The 20,289-nt window shown below is 37.3% G+C and overlaps 1 protein-coding gene across 2 annotated transcripts; it reads right to left on the bottom strand.

Moving 5' to 3' along the window:
- Positions 1–7,428: 7,428 nt before the first annotated feature.
- kcna2b (potassium voltage-gated channel, shaker-related subfamily, member 2b) lies at positions 7,429–18,669 on the bottom strand. Of its 2 annotated transcripts, none has more exons than XM_084099577.1 (3): positions 18,441–18,669; positions 17,462–17,864; positions 7,429–15,965 (listed from the first exon to the last, which is right to left on the bottom strand). In XM_084099577.1, exon 3 carries the CDS (start codon positions 15,823–15,825, stop codon positions 14,338–14,340), a length of 1,488 nt encoding a protein of 495 aa, XP_083955703.1. In that variant the 5' UTR covers positions 15,826–15,965; positions 17,462–17,864; positions 18,441–18,669; the 3' UTR covers positions 7,429–14,337. The 2 variants fall into 2 exon arrangements, with proteins under 2 accessions (XP_083955703.1, XP_083955704.1); XM_084099578.1 differs by having other exon boundaries at positions 18,509–18,669.
- Between the last annotated feature and the right edge of the window lie 1,620 nt (positions 18,670–20,289).

The raw sequence follows: 20,289 nt of genomic DNA, 5'->3' as shown, positions 1-20,289 counted from the left end.
GGTGTTGTCAGCTCAATGTTGATGATGACATAATCATCACAAAATGGACATCTAATATTGTGTTTAAAGTTTTGTGTTTATATTTTGTGTTCATAACCACCGACCTTGTGGAACTGCATTATTGGTGCCAAAAGCATTATACTTTTTATACACCTTCAAATAAGTGATCATTTTAATGCTTTTGGCACCAATATTGCAGTCCCACAAGGTTGGTGGTTATGAATGCCAAAGCATCTGACAATATTAGATGCTTGTTTTGTGATGATTTCATGATCATCAATAAGCTGAAAACAGCTGATCTTACTTATTATTGGCTTTCTCTGCCACAACAATTGTGTTTTACAAACACACAGTCAAAGCAGTCAAATAAAAGTAACGGGGACCAAGAGCCCAACTAAAGCAAACACTGATCACCAAAATGGTGACACTTCAAATTAAACAAATATCAACGTCTAAACCTCTGTTAATTCTCACTAAGATCATCTGACAGCAATAGTCAAAGTAATTATATATAAATGAGACCATAAATGATGCTGAAAATATGTCCACAATGGCCACATCTGAACTAGTTTTTAAACTTGTACGAAGGTTCGATGAACGTCTATATCGGACGTGCAGAACACGTCAAAAAAAGACGTCATAAAAACTTTCATTCTGGCTCCTCAGTGGACGTCTTTTCAACGTCCGACTTTTGTGACAAAGACGTTGAAAAGACGTGTTTTGGACATCATTTTGCATATCCTCTAAGAGTGTAGCCATTAGAAATGTAAATATACAGTATAACAGTGTTGTTGTATTGAATATTCTGGCAGTGGTCGCAGCAGTTGAGGCCTACTGTAATGTCACAGAATAAACACAGAATTTCACTGCAAATGTTTGGTATGGCTCATTTCAAGAGGAGGAGGAGGTTTTGATTTACAATGTATGACAGAGAATATGACGGCACTAAGTCATTTCATGTATTCTCATCTCATCCCAGCAGACAGGAGGGGTCTTAAAATATCCCACCCCCATGAATATTTTACAGCAGCATACTCTCTTCTGTGATGACTTGCTCTCTATTTTTCTCTCTTATTCATCATGTCTTTGCCAGTTTTCAGGGTGTGATGATACGAAAAGATGGAAAACTTAAACCAAACCTGTACGACATGACATATTTTCTGAAATGACTCAAACTGTGTTCTTCGCCTCCACCTTTCTCAGCCTCGGCGTTTGTCTGAAAGGATATTGATACAGTTTATCTTCTCAAAGCAGACTCATCCATTCTTTCACAAAGGAGCAACACATTCCATCATGTCTAATTTGATTCATTAAGAGGTGTGTTCTGCGTTTCTCTCGCCTCTCCTCCTCAATGAGCTCTCAGATGGATATTAGAGCTGAAGTGGATGATGTTGTGCTGAGTGACCATTAGCAGTCAATGACTATTTTATTCAAGCAATTTCCATTCTGACTGAGGCACTCTCTACTTCGGTCTGCTGTCTGCTAACTTGTGCTTCACAAAAGTTTTCTTTGTTAAAAGTGTGAATGATATACAGCGATGTTCAAATGTTTGGTGTCTTTAAGACTTGTCTTTTGAATAAATCGATTCAGGAAGGGTGATTAAATTGATCAAAAGTGACTAATGATATTTTATCATTTTACAAAAGATTTATATTTCAAATAAATGGCGTTCTATTTGTTAATGAATAGTGAAAAAAAATGACATGTATCACAGTTTTCACAAATATATTAGGCAGCACAACTATTTTCAACATTGATGTTTTTTGAGCATCAAATCGGCATATTAGAATGATTTCTGAAGGATCATGTGACATTCACCTTTGATCATTACATTTATTCACATACAATAGAAAACAGTTCTTTGAACTGTAATAATGTTTCACAATATTACAGTTTTTTATCAAATAAATGCATATTGATAAGAAAAAGAGGCTTTATATTAAACATAAAACATTTTACAGAACCCAAACTTTTATATCAGTTTGTTAACGTAAGAATAGTAATTTGTCATGACAGGTTTCATCAGTTCAAAAAAATAAAATAAAGATTGTATTAAACATCATAAATTATGTTAAATATTCATGCAGCCAGGAAATGTTACTAAAATTAAATTAAATTAGTTAAAAAAAAAAAAAAAACATTACATTTGTACTGAATACTTACAGTACATTTTGGATATAACTGCACTTTTTTTTTTCATCTTATCTCCAAAAAAAAAAATCAGTTAAAGATAAATGTGCCTATAGATAAATATAAAATATAAATTTAGTTGTATTTCAACTTCTAAACAGTTTTTTTTTCTTTCATTCTATACCTTCATGTCATAGACAGAAATCAGGAGTGGTTCGTCTGAATTATTTTCTCTGACTATAGCCGGTTCAGTCACTGCATTGCCTCCCTATTAAACACTGCATACATTTGAAAAATTATTGCTAACGACTTACAAAGCACTGAAACGTTTAGCTTCCCAGTACGTGAGCGAGCTCTTAACGCATTATAGTCCTTTACATCTATTGCGGTCTCAAAATTCTGACCAGTTGACAATACCTATCAACATCAACTGCAGGCGAGATCCTTTTCCTATTTAGCACCAAAACTTTGGAATAGTTTTCCTATATTGTTCGGGAAGCAGACACACTGTCAGTTTAAATCTATAAAAACACATCTCTTTAACCTGGCATACACATAACACATTATCACATTTCTATTATTCACATCCGTTAAATGATTGATAGGCTGCATATACTAGGTCAACAGGAACCTGTTTTTCAATCTTTCTCCTAATAAGTGACTGCGCTGAAATTTAAACCATTTTACCAATCGCACTGAGACATTAAAAATTATACCAAACATGAAAGGGACAAACAATAGATTCACAAGATACATCATATGTGTCATATAGACATTCTCGGTGAACTTTCAGTGACTTGAATCAGAGGGAAAGGACAAGGGGTCGGTAGACGAGATGCATAGATGGACGAAGAGATGTCTGGGCAAGACGGTGTCTATGCTCTTTTTCTGAGATCTTTCCTCCAGATTAGCGAGTTTTATTGCAGGGTGTTTGATCTCAGTCTTACCAAGTCTTACATTGGGCACACTTCATATTCAACGATATTATTGATCTGACTGTGCTGACGCTGAACTGAGCTGGACGATGACATCGCTGTTTTCTGCAGAGCTGCTTTATAGATGAAATGAACTTTTACAACAGAACTGAAAAAACACTGAACTGACTTCAGCTAAACAACAGCCGGAATGCATCTATATCCTGTTATCACTGTAAAGCTGCTTTGAAACAATCTGTGTTGTATAAAGCGCTATAGAAATAAAGGTGACTTGACTGAAGGTGAAAGGAGAGTGAGGCCAGAGCTTTTATCAATTACCATCGACCCAATGCTATATCGACCCATTGTGGTCTCTGCACTTCCTCACCAGTACAAGACATAGAATAGTCTTGAGCAAGTGCATTATGGTCTGTGATATCTGATCACTTAAGGTCACATGCAGGTTTTGTGTCTCCAGTACTGAAGGTCCTCTAATGTGGAGGACTAAACACATTAGTTTGGAGGACAACAGCTGACTTTTATGTTATCCCAGTGCTTAATGGGAGTGGACCTGCACTAAAGAGTTTGTTTGCTTGTCGGGACTCTCTGACTGATTCTCTGATTTGCAGAATCAGTTTTTCACCAGGGATTCCAATGTTGAACACAATTATGTAAGAAAAATATATGTTGAAATAACGAGGGCTGTTAGCGCCAACAAAAGCATAAATTAACAGATGTAGATCACAGTAGGTCCATCTTAAAATGTTTGTAAGTTATCATTAAAGGAGTCATGGATTTATTTGATCATTTTAATATGTTCCTTGAGGTTCACATAATGTTAATAATGTTTTTTTGCACAATATACAGTACTGTGCAAAAGTCTTAGGCATGTTAATACCCCCCCCAAAAGTCTTAGGCATGTTAATAATATATATATGTGTGTGTGTGCGGAAAAAAGAAAATTTGTAATATGTTCATTCATGTCATTCATTGCATAGGAAACAGGATCAATGCACACTTGCTATTGCATGCGAGTAAGTGTTTTGAAAGCATTATCCATCTAAAACCATCATTTAAGCATTATGAACTGATTTACTTAAGGTTTGCGATGTAGCTGCTTTCAGATCCAGTACAGTGGACTTCTTCATCTGTCAACTACAGTTTCTTTGAGAACTCTCTATTACAGTGTGTCTCGTTCACTAAACAATCTACAGTCAGAAGCTCTGAACAAACATATAATCCTCTGACGCCATTCAAATAAACCATTCACTTGTTTCTGATGCCGAGATCCTTCTGAAGTCTGTACAGAGACGCAAACAAGCTGTTTAAACTGGACGAGTCAAAGCGAACGTTCTGTCACTCTTCCATACAACTATTTAAAGGTCTGGTTCCACAGAGAGGGCTTAGATTAAACCAGGATTAGGCCTTAGTTCAATTACGACATTTAAGTAGCTTTTATTAACATATTTAAAACATTACTGATGTGCATCTTGAGAAAAAGCAATGGCACTGACATATTTTAAGAAATGCCAGTGCAAGTTGCTTTCAGTTAAAACCACTCAAACATGCATTTTAGTCTGAGACAAGTAACCTTGCTTAAACCTTGTCTGAGTGACAGTGACATTTGTACAGGATTTTTTGAAAAGTGATATTAAACTGTCTGAAAACAAAACAGGTTTCACCCATTTTTACATTTGTATCATTAAATATTTGCGTTAGTTGAAACCCAATACTTGCGTTTAAAAGTGTAATTTGGCAATGTCTCTTGCTATCTAATTTGGCAAAAATCCTGTCGTCACTAGCGCAATGAATTCTGGGGTATAAAGGCTGTGAAGGATCTTCGAAAGATGCAGCCTCTGAATTGGGATTCTGGGATACGGCTTGCACATGTGCATTGGCTGGTCCAGCCTAAAAAAAGATTATTTTTTTTAAACAAAATTTATTAGACAGTTGGAAGATTTCATTGGTGATTTCAATATGAAATTTAATCATAAGCTTGGTGAACAGCTTTAGAGAATTTGTTATTTCCACATTCAAAGAGATAGAAGCTGCACTTGCATGACTGAAATATCTGCAGAGAGGCATTTCAAAGATGGCCGCCAAGTGAAATGACTTGCTTTAAAAGGGTTTAGTCATTGTTGTACTTTAACATATTTTATTTAATATTTCTAATTTTTACAGTTTACAGTAAGTTTTTATTCTAATATTAATATAATATTTCAGATTTTTAGCCGTTTTTAACAGTTTCCGTTTTAGTTAGCATAAACAACACTGACTGTAATCAGCTATTGCCAAATCATCTCTTTCATATACAATAACTAACCCAGTTTTCAGTCTGTCACCTCAGTCAACCCTTCTGTACGGTTCTAGGTTTCTTTGCTCCGCTAATAAGGAACATGAGATGATAAATTTGCTATTATAGCAAGGCGTCAGGAAACTACCTACTCTCACCACTAGCACCCGGATCTGCTTAACTCCGTCATGCTGTATATTAATCTAGCTGTAAGTCTACATATCCCAATGGACTCTTCCCAGCAGTTCTCTGTCCTACTTTCCCTGGCCAAATGCAAGTAGTTACAAAACAGCAGTCAGTCTGCAGTCAGCAGTCTATGGTACAACTGTGAACTGTGAATTAGTTGGTACTTTATTAGCTTATGAGTTGCATAAATCTGAATGAGAAAGTGGTAAATATGAATTTAAAATATGGCCTATTTGTAGTTCATTGATAGTCTATATAGTCTGACATTGGAAGCCTTGCGAAAAAGAAGTGTGCACTTTTAAAAAGAGTGTATACTAATTTCATGTTAATTGCAATTAGCTAAAATGTATTATAGTTGAAATTTATATTAAGTACACTTAAGTAATCTTTTATGTCCTCTTTAATATTATATTATCTGCAAGTATTTTTTTTAAATATACTTTTAAGATCTGAAGTACACTACAAGTGCACATTCAATACAATTAAGCACACTTCTTTTTTCACAAGGGAATCTAGCCTTATTTTCTTCAACAGAGAAGAAACTCCAGTTTCTGGATCAACATCTGTTTGTTTTGGAACATCATTTTTATCAATCAATCATGTTTTAGATGTAGGTTAATGTTTTAGTTAGGTGAATATTTGCTAACTTTAGATACAAAAATGAGTTGCTCGACTGTTTTGATTGGACAGAAATAAAAACAATGCTAAATGTGAATAAATTCAACTAACCACAAAGTAATACTTTGTAAAGAAAAACAAATTAAAGGGTGAAATCACTTCCCATTTATTTTATTGTCAACATCCATTCAAACTGTACTCTAGGTATTGAAGCCACCAGAGAACCACTGAAGCATCATAATCTTTCAAATAAATGACTTTAATATAACTAATATTTTAGCGCCATTTTTATCACTATTTTTATTTATTTTTTTGGCTCTGAAAGAGACAGTTCAGATTCTTCCTGCTGTTCTTTCAGATTCTGTTGAGCCTCAGATGGTGTTCTTTGGATCAATAGCCATCCGCTGCCAGGACTCCTGTCTACTCCATGCTATCTCCTCTCAGACAGTCTGTCGGCCCTCCTTACAAACAAAGAGAACGGAGGCATCTGAAGCATACGTAAACACCTAAGGTTGTGACAGTGGGGTGGTAATAGTGCTGGGCAGCTTTGGACCAGATGAGCTAAACTAGAACAGATGGGACAAACGGCTGGTGGAAGGTGAGATCTTAGCCTGTCACAGGAAGCTGGAAATGTTCGCTCTCCCAGAGGTTATCTATCGGCCCATAAGGAGTGGATTATAAATAGATGACTTTGCTTTCTCAGTGCAACACAGAGTGCATTTTGATTCACTTAGGAGCACAACACAATGCATTTAGGCAGCTATTTCTGCACACTAGTGCTCAATAGCAACAGAAAGATAAAGCGCAGCAAAGAGATCACTGTCTTAAGACCATTCACACCAATGATGATAAGTATAACTATAGTTCTAAAAATCGTTCTAAATATAAAAGAATAGCAGAGTCCACACCAACTAACGGCACAGAGAAACAATCTTTGAAATCACTTTCAGAACCATTTTTTTATACACAGCTGATGAACGATAAAAACATTGACAGCCAATCAGAATCCATCCTGCTTTAATGGCTCAAGCATTTAAAGTATAAAGTAATATAGTTAGAGATATAGTGAATATCTTTATATCGTTTAGTCTTTATATTGTTTAGCAACCATCTGAAAACTCCTTAAAAACATATATTACTTCCACTTTAGGCACCATTTCAACTATTAAATAATATGGCAAGTAGGTTAAAAGGTTAAAAAACAATGAACAGCCAGCAGCCACCAATAAATCAACCAACATCACAATCTTCCCAGAACTGAAGAGACACAGAAATAATCAGGAGTCATTGTCAGCTTATCATGATTTATTTTCATCCTCATAATCATTATATATAGATCTCTTTACAGTTATAATCTTTTGGAAGGAAAAGACGCATTTCTTGTTTTCTTTCCAAGATTGTCTTTTAGGTTCAGCATTAGCATCCAGTTGTCCTCGTAAAGTGCATGATATTTATCACATCCAGAGAATGTATTGAGTCCTCCATCTCTTCTCTTTATTGTGTTATTGTGTTTAGTTCAAGTTTGTTTTTTTTCTTCTTTATCCTAGAAAACAAAGGCTCTGTACAAGAAATGAAAGATTAGGCCTCCTGGATGAAAATGTGGGGACAATGTCACATATACACATGGACACATGCAGACCAACACCTAAAACCTCAGCTCATCCGCTGATGTGCACAGTTCATTATCCGTCAACCCGTTGACATCAAGAGTATCTCCACAGAGGATGGAGAGAGGTGAGCTGTTACACAGAAAGATAACATGAGCTTTTACAAGGTTTGCCATTCATACTTCTGTAAGGCCTTGTTCACACAGGCAGCAGAAATTTTATTTAATTTTTTGTATATCCGATGTGCAAACTTAAAGGTGGGGTATGTGATTCTCTTTTTTGTTCATTTTTTCAAAATCACTTGAAATCCTATTCCTAACCCACTTACAGCCACTGAGTTAGAAGCACTGAAATGAAAATTAAGCAATTTAATCATCTGTGGAACGGGCAGGCCTCGAAAAACTCCAGCTAATCATTTCCAAGACCACCTAGAATCATTGGACAGTAAGTTCGTCAATCAAACGGTCGTACCATACCCCCCTCCCCCCACCCCCCTCGCGTGCGTGACCGCGAGAGACAGAGAGAGAGTAATGGGTGGAGTCAGGGCCAGCATTGGAGGAAAGAAGGTAGGACCATTTGAGTTGTGTATTTTCAAAATCTGCCGGCCGTTTTGCAAATCCCATACCCTACCTTTAACCCAAACCAGATTCACAGGGGGTCTGAAATTTGGAAATGTGTTTCGCTACTCCTGTGAAAAAGAAGTACACTTAAGCATATATTCATAAAAATTGTATGTATTGCAGAAATAATATAACCTACTTTAAAAGAATATCCTTAAGTGCAAACTTAACTTGGACACTTAATTACACGTTATTTATAATTAAAAGAAAATGTATTGTAGTTTAAATTTAAATTTAAGATAGGCCTATTTTGTCTTTGAAATATGGTTAAAGTATACTTAAAAAGACTTTAATGTCATTTCTATTAAAACTTGTGTCGTGTATTTTTATATTTTTTGTAATGATGAAACTGCAATTTAGTGCTATTAGTTAAAAATCAAGTACTTTACATGCGCTTTGTGTATGTTAGTCAACACATCAAAATAAGTGCACTCAAACAAAAGATTATTAAAAGATAATTATTACCTTAATAAGTACTTTAAAGTAAAACTTTTAATTTGACTTTATTACAAAGTGCACTTTTTAAAAGTGTACTTAAGTGTTACGAAACAGAGGTGAAAGTCAATTTAAGTAACCTTAAGTGCAAGTGCAGAAATTAATAATATTAATAGTATCTGCAAGTTCAGGTATTATTATAAGTGCAGATATTCTAACTGCAAATGCAATTTTGTAAAAATATACTTTTAAGATTTGAAGTACACTACAAGTGCACATTCAATACAATTAAGCACACTTGTTTTTCACATGGGTGTATATGATGTCACAGACAATTCACAGTGTCTCTAGTTGTGTTCTAAGACAAGTCGCCAATTTTCGCTCGTTTTTAACATGTGGTGAACTATGTGGCATTGACAATATGCTACATGTGAATGAGTGCACTGAATGAGTAAAATACACCCCATGTGTATTTTACTCATTTGCACACTCAGTTGCAGTAGCTTAGCATCATGCTAATGCTAAAGTCATAATGATAGTTTTCAACATCGATGCACTATACTGGATATTGATTACACTGTGTTAACAAACCGATCTAATCACTTGCAACATTATAATGTAGACAGTCAGTGCCGGATTTATGCACTGTGTGAACAAGGCCTAGCTTTCAATTCAAAACGAGTTGAGATGCTAGCTCATAGCTCCCACCTCCATCCATCTCAGAAGACCTCCGTTATGGTCTTTCTCTGAATCACATCTGCTTAGCTATCCTCTGAATCTTGGTCTGTTCATCTATCTGTTTGTTCATTCATCCACCCATCCATATCTATATATACACTGTATATCCATATTGCATGTACAAATGAGGGCATATGTTTTTCTTCTCCATAAAACATGCCTGAGTGTGAACAGTAAAGCCTGTAATGACATTCAGTTGAATATTGATTAGATATAAAGGCTTGATTTGATTGCTGATACATTTATATACTGCAGTAATCAATAGGCAAAGCTTCTATGATAATTACAGTTAGATGTTCATTTTTTCCCCAGTGTTTGTGCTTAACGTATATGAAGTATACTTATACTACAATACATTTGGATAAGGTTTTAAAGGATATAATTGCAGCTGTGAACTTCCCACTATTAAGAAACTGCATTACATGGCGGAGGTGTTTTATAAAGCTATAGCTTTTGTTAAGACAACAATGAAAGCAGCGGACCCTTGGAAAGTATCGTCACAAAGCTGTGTTTTGTATATAGGCTTTAAAATTATTCGAAATCTCAAGAGTATTACAAATGTACAGACCAAATGTCAGGGTGAATATATTAAAAAAAACAATATATTCACAATTTAAGACAGAACGAGGCAGCTATGGAGACGCTATTAAATATGATACTTTGAGAGCATCAGTAAAACGCATTTTTCTATCAAATGCTTACTAAAATTCCAACATCTTGAGGATTCCTTTGTCTAAATGGATGGGATGATTTGTAGCCCTGGCAGTGTAAACGGGCTTGACCAATTGCTGCATACCATTCTTTGCATGGACAAACATTATAAATGGGTTTCTGCATGCATTCAACAACACACATGAAAAAAAAAAACAATAAGAAAGGTGATGAACAAGCATCCTCATTGAAGTCATTAAAACAGGACCCAGCGGTATCAGTGAAGGTGAATATCAGTGAGGACGAGAAAATACAGTTTGATTCTGAACTATGCAAAGTTGATAATGTAATGGAGGCAAATAATTTTATGTATGAATAAATGTCTTAAAACTACAACAAATAAGTCCACGTAACTTTTTTTTTTTTTTTTTTTTCATAACCGATCCAGCCCAGCCAGTACGGATATGGTTTAATTTTCCACTTTTTTCCTTTACCATATCCCTTTACGGGCTCCGTAGATTTGTAACAAGGATGTTGTCATAGTCCGGACACAAATTCTATGTGTAATGTCTTTTCTAGAGACAAAAGGCGCTTTTTCACCATTAGGCCAAACCGTTCTCTTTGCTTAACCTTTTCATTCCTTGCCGATCCGGCCCAGCCTGTACAGATATGTTTCATTTTCCACTGTGGGGCTGATAACAGATCTCTTTGGAATGTAATACAAATGCGCTAGTGTCAGGCAGGAGTTTACAGACAATATGAGATGTAAATAGCGATCGCGTTATAGTGGATGATCAGGTATTTCTTTTAATGTTATTATTAATTTGTGTTTACGACGCTCAAAGAAACTGGCAGTCAGACAACAGACAATTGACCAATCATGAGTGGCGACGCCACTAAACACATTCTACTAGCGCAGTAAAGCACAGTTCAGTCAATCATGCCGAGAATTCCAGGCTGAGAATGGTTTGTAATCGTACAGTGCCAAACCAGGCTCAAGTGTAAATATAACTGGAATCATTCCTTTCCAGTCGTTCGGCCCCACGGTGGAAAAGCAGCTAAAGAAATGAAGCACATCCATTAAGGCTGAACATAAAAGTAATGGCTGCAATATGTCGCTCACTTTTCCAAGTCTGTGAGACACTTCTGCAATATAGCAGTATATTGCTTATAGCAATCTCTGCTTTAACTGCTAAAAACTTTGCTAAAACTGGTGAAAGCAGGTGACATGGCTTAGCATTGGTTCAAACATCCCTTACTCACTGAAGCTCTGGGCAGGGGAAGAAAAGTGTTATTCGGTTAGGATGTCCTGTATTTGAATGGCGCACCACGTTCTTGGATATGGCAGTACTGCCTCACTAAGAAGCTAAGAGCCAGATTTACTAAGAGCTTGCGCCAGTGCAAACCCTCTATTGTGATTTACTAAAGACACAGTCGAAAAGACACATGTGTGGACAGGGTTATTTTTGCAGCTGACCTTATTGCATAAGCATTTGTACGAGTTTCCCTTTCAGACGCAAAATTTATGAGAGGAGAGTATTTAAATGAATCATGCAAGGTGATTTACTAAGGTTTGCGCTAGTCAATTTACTGGTATTTGTGCGATTATTTACCACCCAAAAAAGCACGTCAAATGCCAGACGCTAATTTGCACTGCTCTTGGTAGATTACGTTGGTCATTATGGAAATGATCTGACTGCATCTGTGTTCTTTAATTTGCCCATCGTCAGTAGATCATGCACTGAACCTTCGACTCCTATCGGCGCTTTTTTGGAATTGCGCTCTCATGCTAATTTGCTATGTTTAGTAAATCTGGCCCCAAGTTTTCAAAGAGAATTCCTGTAGCTTCGATTTGATGTCTACATCTCATTAGGCCAGCATAACAGCAAACATAGTGGCAGGGAGATCTGCCAAGTAGTTTGGCAGTGGAGTGAATCTAAATCTGAGGAAAATCTTGGGCAGTTGAACGGGTTCAAACTGGGGTTGTACGGTATACAAGAACTGTTTAGTTACCATAGAGCGTTTCTACTTCTCAACTATAAAAGGTCCTGCACCACCTTTTTTTTTTTTCAAAACAAAGTTTTCTGCTTTTCTTTGCTGTTTTAAAGACCCCATGAAATAGTTTAACAAAAACTACATATTTAAATAAATAAATAAAATTAAATAAAATTATAGCAAGTCATTAGTGTAAAACAACACACACATATATATATATATAATTTATTTGTTGATTTAAAAAATAATATTTCATAAATATACATGGCTACAACGAGCATAAATAATTAAGAAATATTCTCATATGCATAATGGTGTAGTTACATCATCTACCAGCAGGGACTAACTACTGAAGCTAATCAGCCAAACATTGACCCACTGGGTGACATTAGGGAAATTGCCCTAAAACAGATATTTTGGTTCATTTTCTTAGAAAGGCTGTAAGTTTGAAACATATCTTTAAAACGGCAAAAATCCAAGTTTGATTTCATGAGGTCTTTAGCATTAAGCACAAAAGACAATACTAGGTAAACCATCTTTAGGCATGAGAATAGGCTACAGACTAGACATGTCACAAACAAACAAACCAACATTTAATGGGACAAAAATCATCAGAATCCCTTGTTATTAAATCAGGGATTGAGATTTTTTTTTAAAGTTAGATCTCCCCCATATCCAAATGTGGTGCTTTGAAATGCTAATTTTGATTGGTGCATCTCACTCTCCCTTGCTTAATTAAACCAAACTAAGAAATGTATTAGCCTACTAACATAGAAAACTATTTGCAAAATCTTGCAACCAAAAAAAAAAAAACAAGCATTTATAATATTGCACATAATGTTAATCTCACAGAGAAAAATATTTATATTGATAAAGATATGAATACTTATTTCTATTTTTGTAAGTATCATTCTTACTACATGCATGCTACAAGGAATGTGTACCAGACATGCACCACAAAGGTAGTAGAATATTTCCTATCTCTTACAAAAGCTATTCAAGGAAGCATCATTTTCATCAAAGTTTTATCGAAATTCTCCAGCATCATATTATGAGCAGGATGCACCATGAAATGGCACTAAAATGTAAAAACAACATAAAAAATGCAATAAATAGCGGCAGTGAACTTCATCTTTGGTGACCTGACTAAGTGAGCTAGTGTTTAGCTATTGTTGGCTGCAATGTCACAGTTAAATGTCTACACTACTGCAGCCCCCCATCAGGCGCTTGTAAGGGTAGATCTTCATTGCAAAAGACATTTATCATACACATGGAATGCTAGGAAGTTTACAATGCTGGGAAAAGTAAGTGACAGAAGGAAATGATGCAATGGAGGGCAGATGCTCATGCATATGGTGGAATGAAGATGATGGAAAAAAAGGGCAACTTCAAAACAATCTCCACTCGACTTTCAGGTCTGTTTACTCTAACAAGGGACACACTGAGATCCTAATATGCTGGCAGCTAAAGAGGGAAAAAAGGTCATACAGATAGAAAGGGTTGCCACAGAACCGGTCCTCCAGGCCCCCTCGGATTGGTCATGCATGTATTTCTTCGTCACAATATGGAATGTAATATTTTTTAGGTACCGCACATGGTACACTGTTGTGGCTGGCAGGACAGGCAGCGTTTGTGCATTCACAGAGAGATACATCCTCCATTGTGATTCTTCACGAATATGTTATCTCCTCCATGTTTTTATATGCCACTAATCAATTTGGAGTGACAATTTTGTTCCTTCCCAGGAACAAATACACTCAAAAAAGACTCAAGGGGTCCTTGGGTTGGCAGTGAATGGGGAAATGGGAGTCAGGAATTGGTCCCTCTATGCTACGCTTGTATCAACTGGTTAGGCTACGATTGGCTACTGTTGCAAGCAGACCGACTACTAGCACAGTCACACAGAATAGACAAACTTCATGCAGACACTGAACACAAGAATGCAAAACAACGTCCTCAACCAATCAAGTTTCCCACAACTTGCGAGAGGGAATGGAGATGGAATGATGGATAGGTCTTCTTCACTGATCCTTCACTCAAATGGACACATTTCCATGAAACTCTTCCATGAGGCATCTGAAGCCTTCAAAACTGGGGTTTGCACACCCCTTCTTTATCTCACCTTCTTCGTCAAAGGCAGTTCAAAACGGTTATACATCTGTAAGCATTTTGGTGATGTTAACATAGTTTGTGTTGGTTAGTGTGCAGTTTCCAGTCTTGATGTTCTCCTCTCGAAAGTCCTCATTGCTGTTGTTAACAGCCTCTTGAATTTCCATGTAGTCAGACTTGCTCATGGTTGACCCGCTGCGGCTCTTTTTCAGGTCCTCTGATGAATCTATCTTGGGGACGCTGGTCACGTTAAGGTACTGGGCCTGTTCCTCGCCTTCTGTCTCTCGATGGTAGAAGTAGTTGAAGTTTGAGACTATGACAGGCACGGGCAAGGCAATGGTCAGCACACCAGCGATAGCGCACAGGGATCCCACAATTTTGCCTCCAATGGTAGTTGGAACCATGTCACCATACCCTACTGTGGTCATCGAAACCACTGCCCACCAGAAGGCATCAGGGATGCTTACAAACTGTGAGTCAGGCTCATCTGCTTCTGCAAAGTAGACGGCGCTCGAAAACAGGATGACTCCAATGAAGAGAAAGAAGATAAGCAGCCCGAGCTCCCTCATGCTGGCCTTGAGTGTTTGGCCGAGAATCTGCAGCCCTTTCGAGTGCCGAGAAAGTTTGAAGATCCTAAAGACTCTTACTAATCTGATGACCCTCAAAATGGCAAGTGACATGGCTTGCTGTCCTTGCTGACCATCCTCTGGCTTCTCTGCTAGCTCCGTGCCCAAGGTGATAAAGTAAGGTATTATAGCCACAATATCAATGATGTTCATTATATTGACAAAGAAGCCTGCTTTGCTGGGACACGCAAAGAAGCGTACCAGGAACTCAAAGGAGAACCATATGATGCAAAGAGTCTCCAAGATGAAGAAAGGGTCAGTAAAGTAGTCAGAGGTGTAGCTAGTTGTTGAGTTGGAGTTGGTTGCGGATGGTTTGTTCATCTCCATGTCATCATTGCGAAAAATCGGAAGTGTCTCCAGGCAGAAACTGACTATAGATATGAGAATGACCATGACTGAAATGATGGCAATAATCCGGGCAGGCCCTGAACTTTCAGGATACTCAAAGAGCAGCCATACCTGCCTCTGAAACTCATTTTCTGGCAGGAGTTTCTCTTCTTCCTTAATAAATCCTTCATCCTCCCTGAACATCTCAATGGCTTCTTCCCCAAGCTCATAAAAACGTATCTCCTCAGAAAAAATATCCAATGTCACATTGACAGGCCTTCGCAACCTGCCGCCTGACTGGTAGTAATAGAGAATGGCATCAAAACTTGGGCGGTTCCTGTCAAAAAAGTACTCATTCCTCAGAGGGTCAAAATAGCGCATTCTCTTTTTGGGGTCCCCAAGCAATGTCTCTGGGAACTGAGACAGAGTTTTGAGCTGCGTCTCAAAGCGCAGGCCAGATATGTTAATGACCACCCTTTCGCAGCACTCATGGTCTGGTTCTGGGTCGTATGTGTCCTGTGGCTGACCCGGGTGAGCTGCGGCTTCATCAACTGGGTCGCCCGTCGCAACAGTCATGCTGTGAATAAATGCAACCTGCAGTTTGTGGTCAGGGTGCGACGGTGTTGCCTCTAAAAGTTTGTGGGAAAGGAGCAGGGAAATTTGGGGCTTCTTTTCACTCGTCAACACCTCCCTCTTGCATTAGAACCCAGGAAACACTGGAAGAAATATAAAGCAGAAAGAAGATTACTTGAGCCACACAAGCATTCTTCAAAACATGTTCACTGCAAGAATGCTCAATATGTGTTTATTCTACTCTACTGTGGGATTATTTGGATTCCTCATTTTTCCAAGACAATGCAAAGAGAACTCGTTTTTTTTTTTTTTTTTTTTTTTAGAACTAAATTAGCAAATTATTCAAACACCATCAAATCTGAAATGAAAGTGAAGAAAGATCAAAGCACTGTACATGGAAATACATGTATGGCTCTAGAAAACCAGGGCATCTAAAAACATCAATCAATCATATGGAGAAGTAGCCTGACCACTTTACACATTGTATTTGCTTTTATCTGCCAAGTAGATCAATACTTGCCATGGAAAGACTGTATCATTCCTCTTAGGATTCAATTACGCACTGTAAATCTAATAACAGCCTGAGTGCACTTAAATCATAATTGGATATTCCAAAACCTCCCCAAATGCATTTCGCCAAGACAGCAAGACTGCTTGAGTTAGAAAAGTTGAAGAAATGCAACACTGTCTACCTTTGTTCAATAGGTAAATATATGTTAAGATTTAAAAAAACAAAAAAAAACACACACAATATCATATCAACCATATGTTTACATGCACTTCATTTTGTGATTAAGGTTCATACACTTTTTAAGCCTGTATTCTGAAAAAAAGACATTTACATGCTTCACAGCTATTCCAGTATTCCTGTATGAGCAAATTATCATCAAATAAGACTTTAAATAAAATATACTTTTACTGCAATTGTTTTTCCAGAAATACTATTTATTGTTTTAACAATTCTAGACTGTGTGATAAATTAGGAAGATCACATTGCCCAAAATAAGTTTTTATATAATATCATCAAGAATTGCTTAGAATATGCAGGCATAAATGAATGTTCACTTATGGTGAATATTCAGGTAAGGTGTCAACATTATCATTATCAAAAATTCTGATTTGGATACAGGTATTCCAGATGTATATAGAAACCAGTATATTGGTTAATATCAGGTTATCATGAGAACATGATGCTTACATAATAGAAATATTAACAAATTCTGATCAGCATTGGATCAGTTGTCCCTACTGCTCAAACCAGCTTCAGACAGTTTGCTAGTCTAGGCTGGTCTTCGCTGTTTTAAGATGGTTTAGCAGGCCAGCTGGTTTCTTAAGCATCTGAATCAAATATAGGCTGACTTGACCAGGCTAAGTCCAGCAATTCAGCTTAGGATGGTTTAAGTTTTTTTGTTTTTGTTTTTTATCAGGAGTGTTAATAGAAAAACATAATGCATTGCGTTCATTAATTGCATGCAGTGTGTGTGTGTGTGTGTGTGTGTGTGTGTGTGTGTGACTAATTAAACATTTTCCTACAGCTTCAGCGTTATTCAAATAAAAATAAAACACTTGAAGTCAGCTCCAGATCCACAGACAGCAGACTATAACTGCAATAAGCAAACGGGAGGTTACGCAAGCTTACCTGCCAGCTTCAAGAGTCCCCAAAGCGCCGGATAAATCATTTGCTAAATGATTATGTTTACATGACACCAGCAGAACTAATAAAAACGTCAAGTTGCCAGGGTCAGTGGTGTCTTTCAGCAGCCATTCATTACAGGTACTGCAATGATCCTGGTCGTCCTCCCGCCCGCTGCGCCAGATCTGCTGCGCTGAACACGAATATATCCACCCGTACGCGCCTTCAGGACAAACGGGAAACATACAGCAGCCTGTCTCAAAGAAACGAACGGAGGCAAAGCGAAGGGGACTCCCTCAAGGTGTTAATGGCAAAGAGCTTCCCATTGAAACGGTCCAAAGATGCTAAGGTCAGCAAAATCTGACGCCCCCTGCGTCCTCACAGTGTTGTCTCGACTCAATTCAGAGATCTGCAAAGAAACAGGGGAGCTGTTTGCGTTGGGCGTCGCCTCAAACATACTCACATTACACACGATAGTAACATTTAACACAAGAGACTGAGGAGAATTGCCTGAATACGTGTGGCCACTCACGCTTGATGGCCAAAATGATGCTCTGAGGAGTGGCAACATCTTGTTGTTGAGCAAACGTGCTCATATTAAGGGCAGAAATCCATAGAGCATCACGTTTCAGATGTTCTCAGTCATAATTTGGCTGTTTGTTTAGGGGTTTTCCGTTGCGCAAAGACAGCGTCCCTTTTTAAGGTGTTATCCAATTGCACCAAAACAACATTTTTTTTTTTTATTAAAGGACACATATTCAGATTCCAGGCTCATGCACCCATGAAAAACACATCACACCGGCTGTGATCAGTGTTTTAACCCTTTCAAGCAAGCGCGAGGTGTCTGCAGTGACATGCTTCAGCAATAGGTTCCGATGATCAAAGCATGCCCATGCATTACTGTGCTAAAGGCATTCACGCATTTCGTTTCACTCAAGGCATTGATGCATTAAAGCATGCATTTCAAAAAAATTAAAAAGTCAACCTTCCCGAGTTGTTTTCAAGATGCAAAATATCCATCGAAATATGCACATAGATTCCCCGTGCGCTTACTTGTGTTCTCCTCGTTCATTTAAGGGAGTGGCGCGGCGCGTGCGAGACATTTCATGTCAAAGTCCAACTTTTCGTCTTTTACTCATAATTATTGTAAGAGCGAGCGGTTTAGGCTGCAGTTGGGCACCGCTGCGCATACAAAAGGGACTACAGTCAGTGAGCTGTGCTGATCACTACCACTCCTTACTGCTTTACAGCGTGGGCAAATTAAAGGGGACGCGCCTCCTCTGCGCTAATACAGCTGCTGCTGATGGTACCTCACTAGGTTACACCACAAGACAGACGCAGGGATCAGTATGAGTTTTATCAGAATAAATCACATTTTATAAAAAAAAAATAAAAAAAAAAAATAAAATATATATATATATATATATATATATATATATATATATATATATATATATATATATATATATATATATATATATATATTATTATTATTATTATTATTATTTTACAATATAAAGTTGACATATTACACATTGCCTTTTAATATTTAATCTAATTGTTTATAATAAATATCACATAATTTTTTACAGTATTTTATATAATTTTCTAAAAAATATAAAATAATACACAAAACATACTTTATTCAATGTAATAATATCAATTCAATTGTTTAATTCATATTCTTTTCCCAATATTGTCAGTGTATAACATTTATTGCTTTATTTGAAATACATCATAAATACAGTGTAAAGAATGCGAGCCTCTGCCAGAAAAGTATGGAGAATACCCTAGAAGATCTAGGCAGGTGGTGCTGGGGAAGGTGGAGGGCTAGGAAAATTCCCTTGCAGCGCTACACTGAGTTGAACCAGTTTGGGACGGAAAACAAATAGGTTACATAAATAGAACAAACGCGTTTCCCAAAAGCATTGTTTGCCAAGTATGGTCACAAGTTTCATCGTTATCAGCATAGTTCAACAAATCATTGTTTCCCGAAACCATAGTGTCAACAAACATCCGCAAACAGCATCGCAAAGTTGTGTGGTCTGAATGACAGCTCTCGGCCTGTGGTTAGAAGCAGTTTCTTGTTCGTGTGACATGTGGACTTGAAATCCTTGTCTTAAGCAAAATAAGCAAGCTGGCATATCTTTTATTTAGAATATATACCAATGTCATTTACTTCTTTTAGTTTGTCAAGAAATTTAAAGCACAGTTTTTGAAGAGTTTGCATGTGCGTACATGCTCTAGTACGTAAGAACGAGTCTATGATTGAATCTGGAAATAAAGCAAAATAACTGAGAATTAATCCTCAGATGCTGTAATTTATAGCAAAAAAAATAAAAATAAAAATAACATCAATTCAAACTCAAACGGATTTATTAAAATAAGTTATTACTCCACCATCTGTGTGACATCATTAACCAACATGGTTGAACGACAAATTTGTGACAGTACGGTTTCGGTAAACAGTCGTGAATTTATTTCTACAACGATGCATCGTACTATGGTAGTTAAGCAGCGAGTTGGGTCGTTGTACGGGAAACACACCCCTGATCAATTGGCCAAGGCAGCCGGCTTTAGAAGAACCAATCAGCTGCTTGGAAGAGTTTCATGACTGAACTATTTCTCTTCAGATTTTAACACGTGAATAATGACGTCCCAAGCATAACAGCACTTTCCCCCTCATATTAAAGTCACAAATGAGTCCATCTATCTCTGCTGCCTCCGTCTTTCACTGTCTGTCAGCTGTAAAGACTGGATTTCAAGCACTAATGTAAACCATTGATCAACTATTTGGTGGCAATTTGAATATGGCATATGCATTTGCACTCAAT

This window comes from Abramis brama, assembly GCF_963993115.1.
Source record: "Abramis brama genome assembly, chromosome: 22".
NCBI lineage: Eukaryota > Metazoa > Chordata > Actinopteri > Cypriniformes > Leuciscidae > Abramis > Abramis brama.
This window is presented reverse-complemented; position numbering and strand designations above follow the sequence as displayed.

Excerpts from the sequence above, each read along its gene's own strand:
- kcna2b (XM_084099577.1), bottom strand. The coding sequence starts at position 15,825 with ATGACTGTTGCGACGGGCGACCCAGTTGATGAAGCCGCAGCTCACCCG.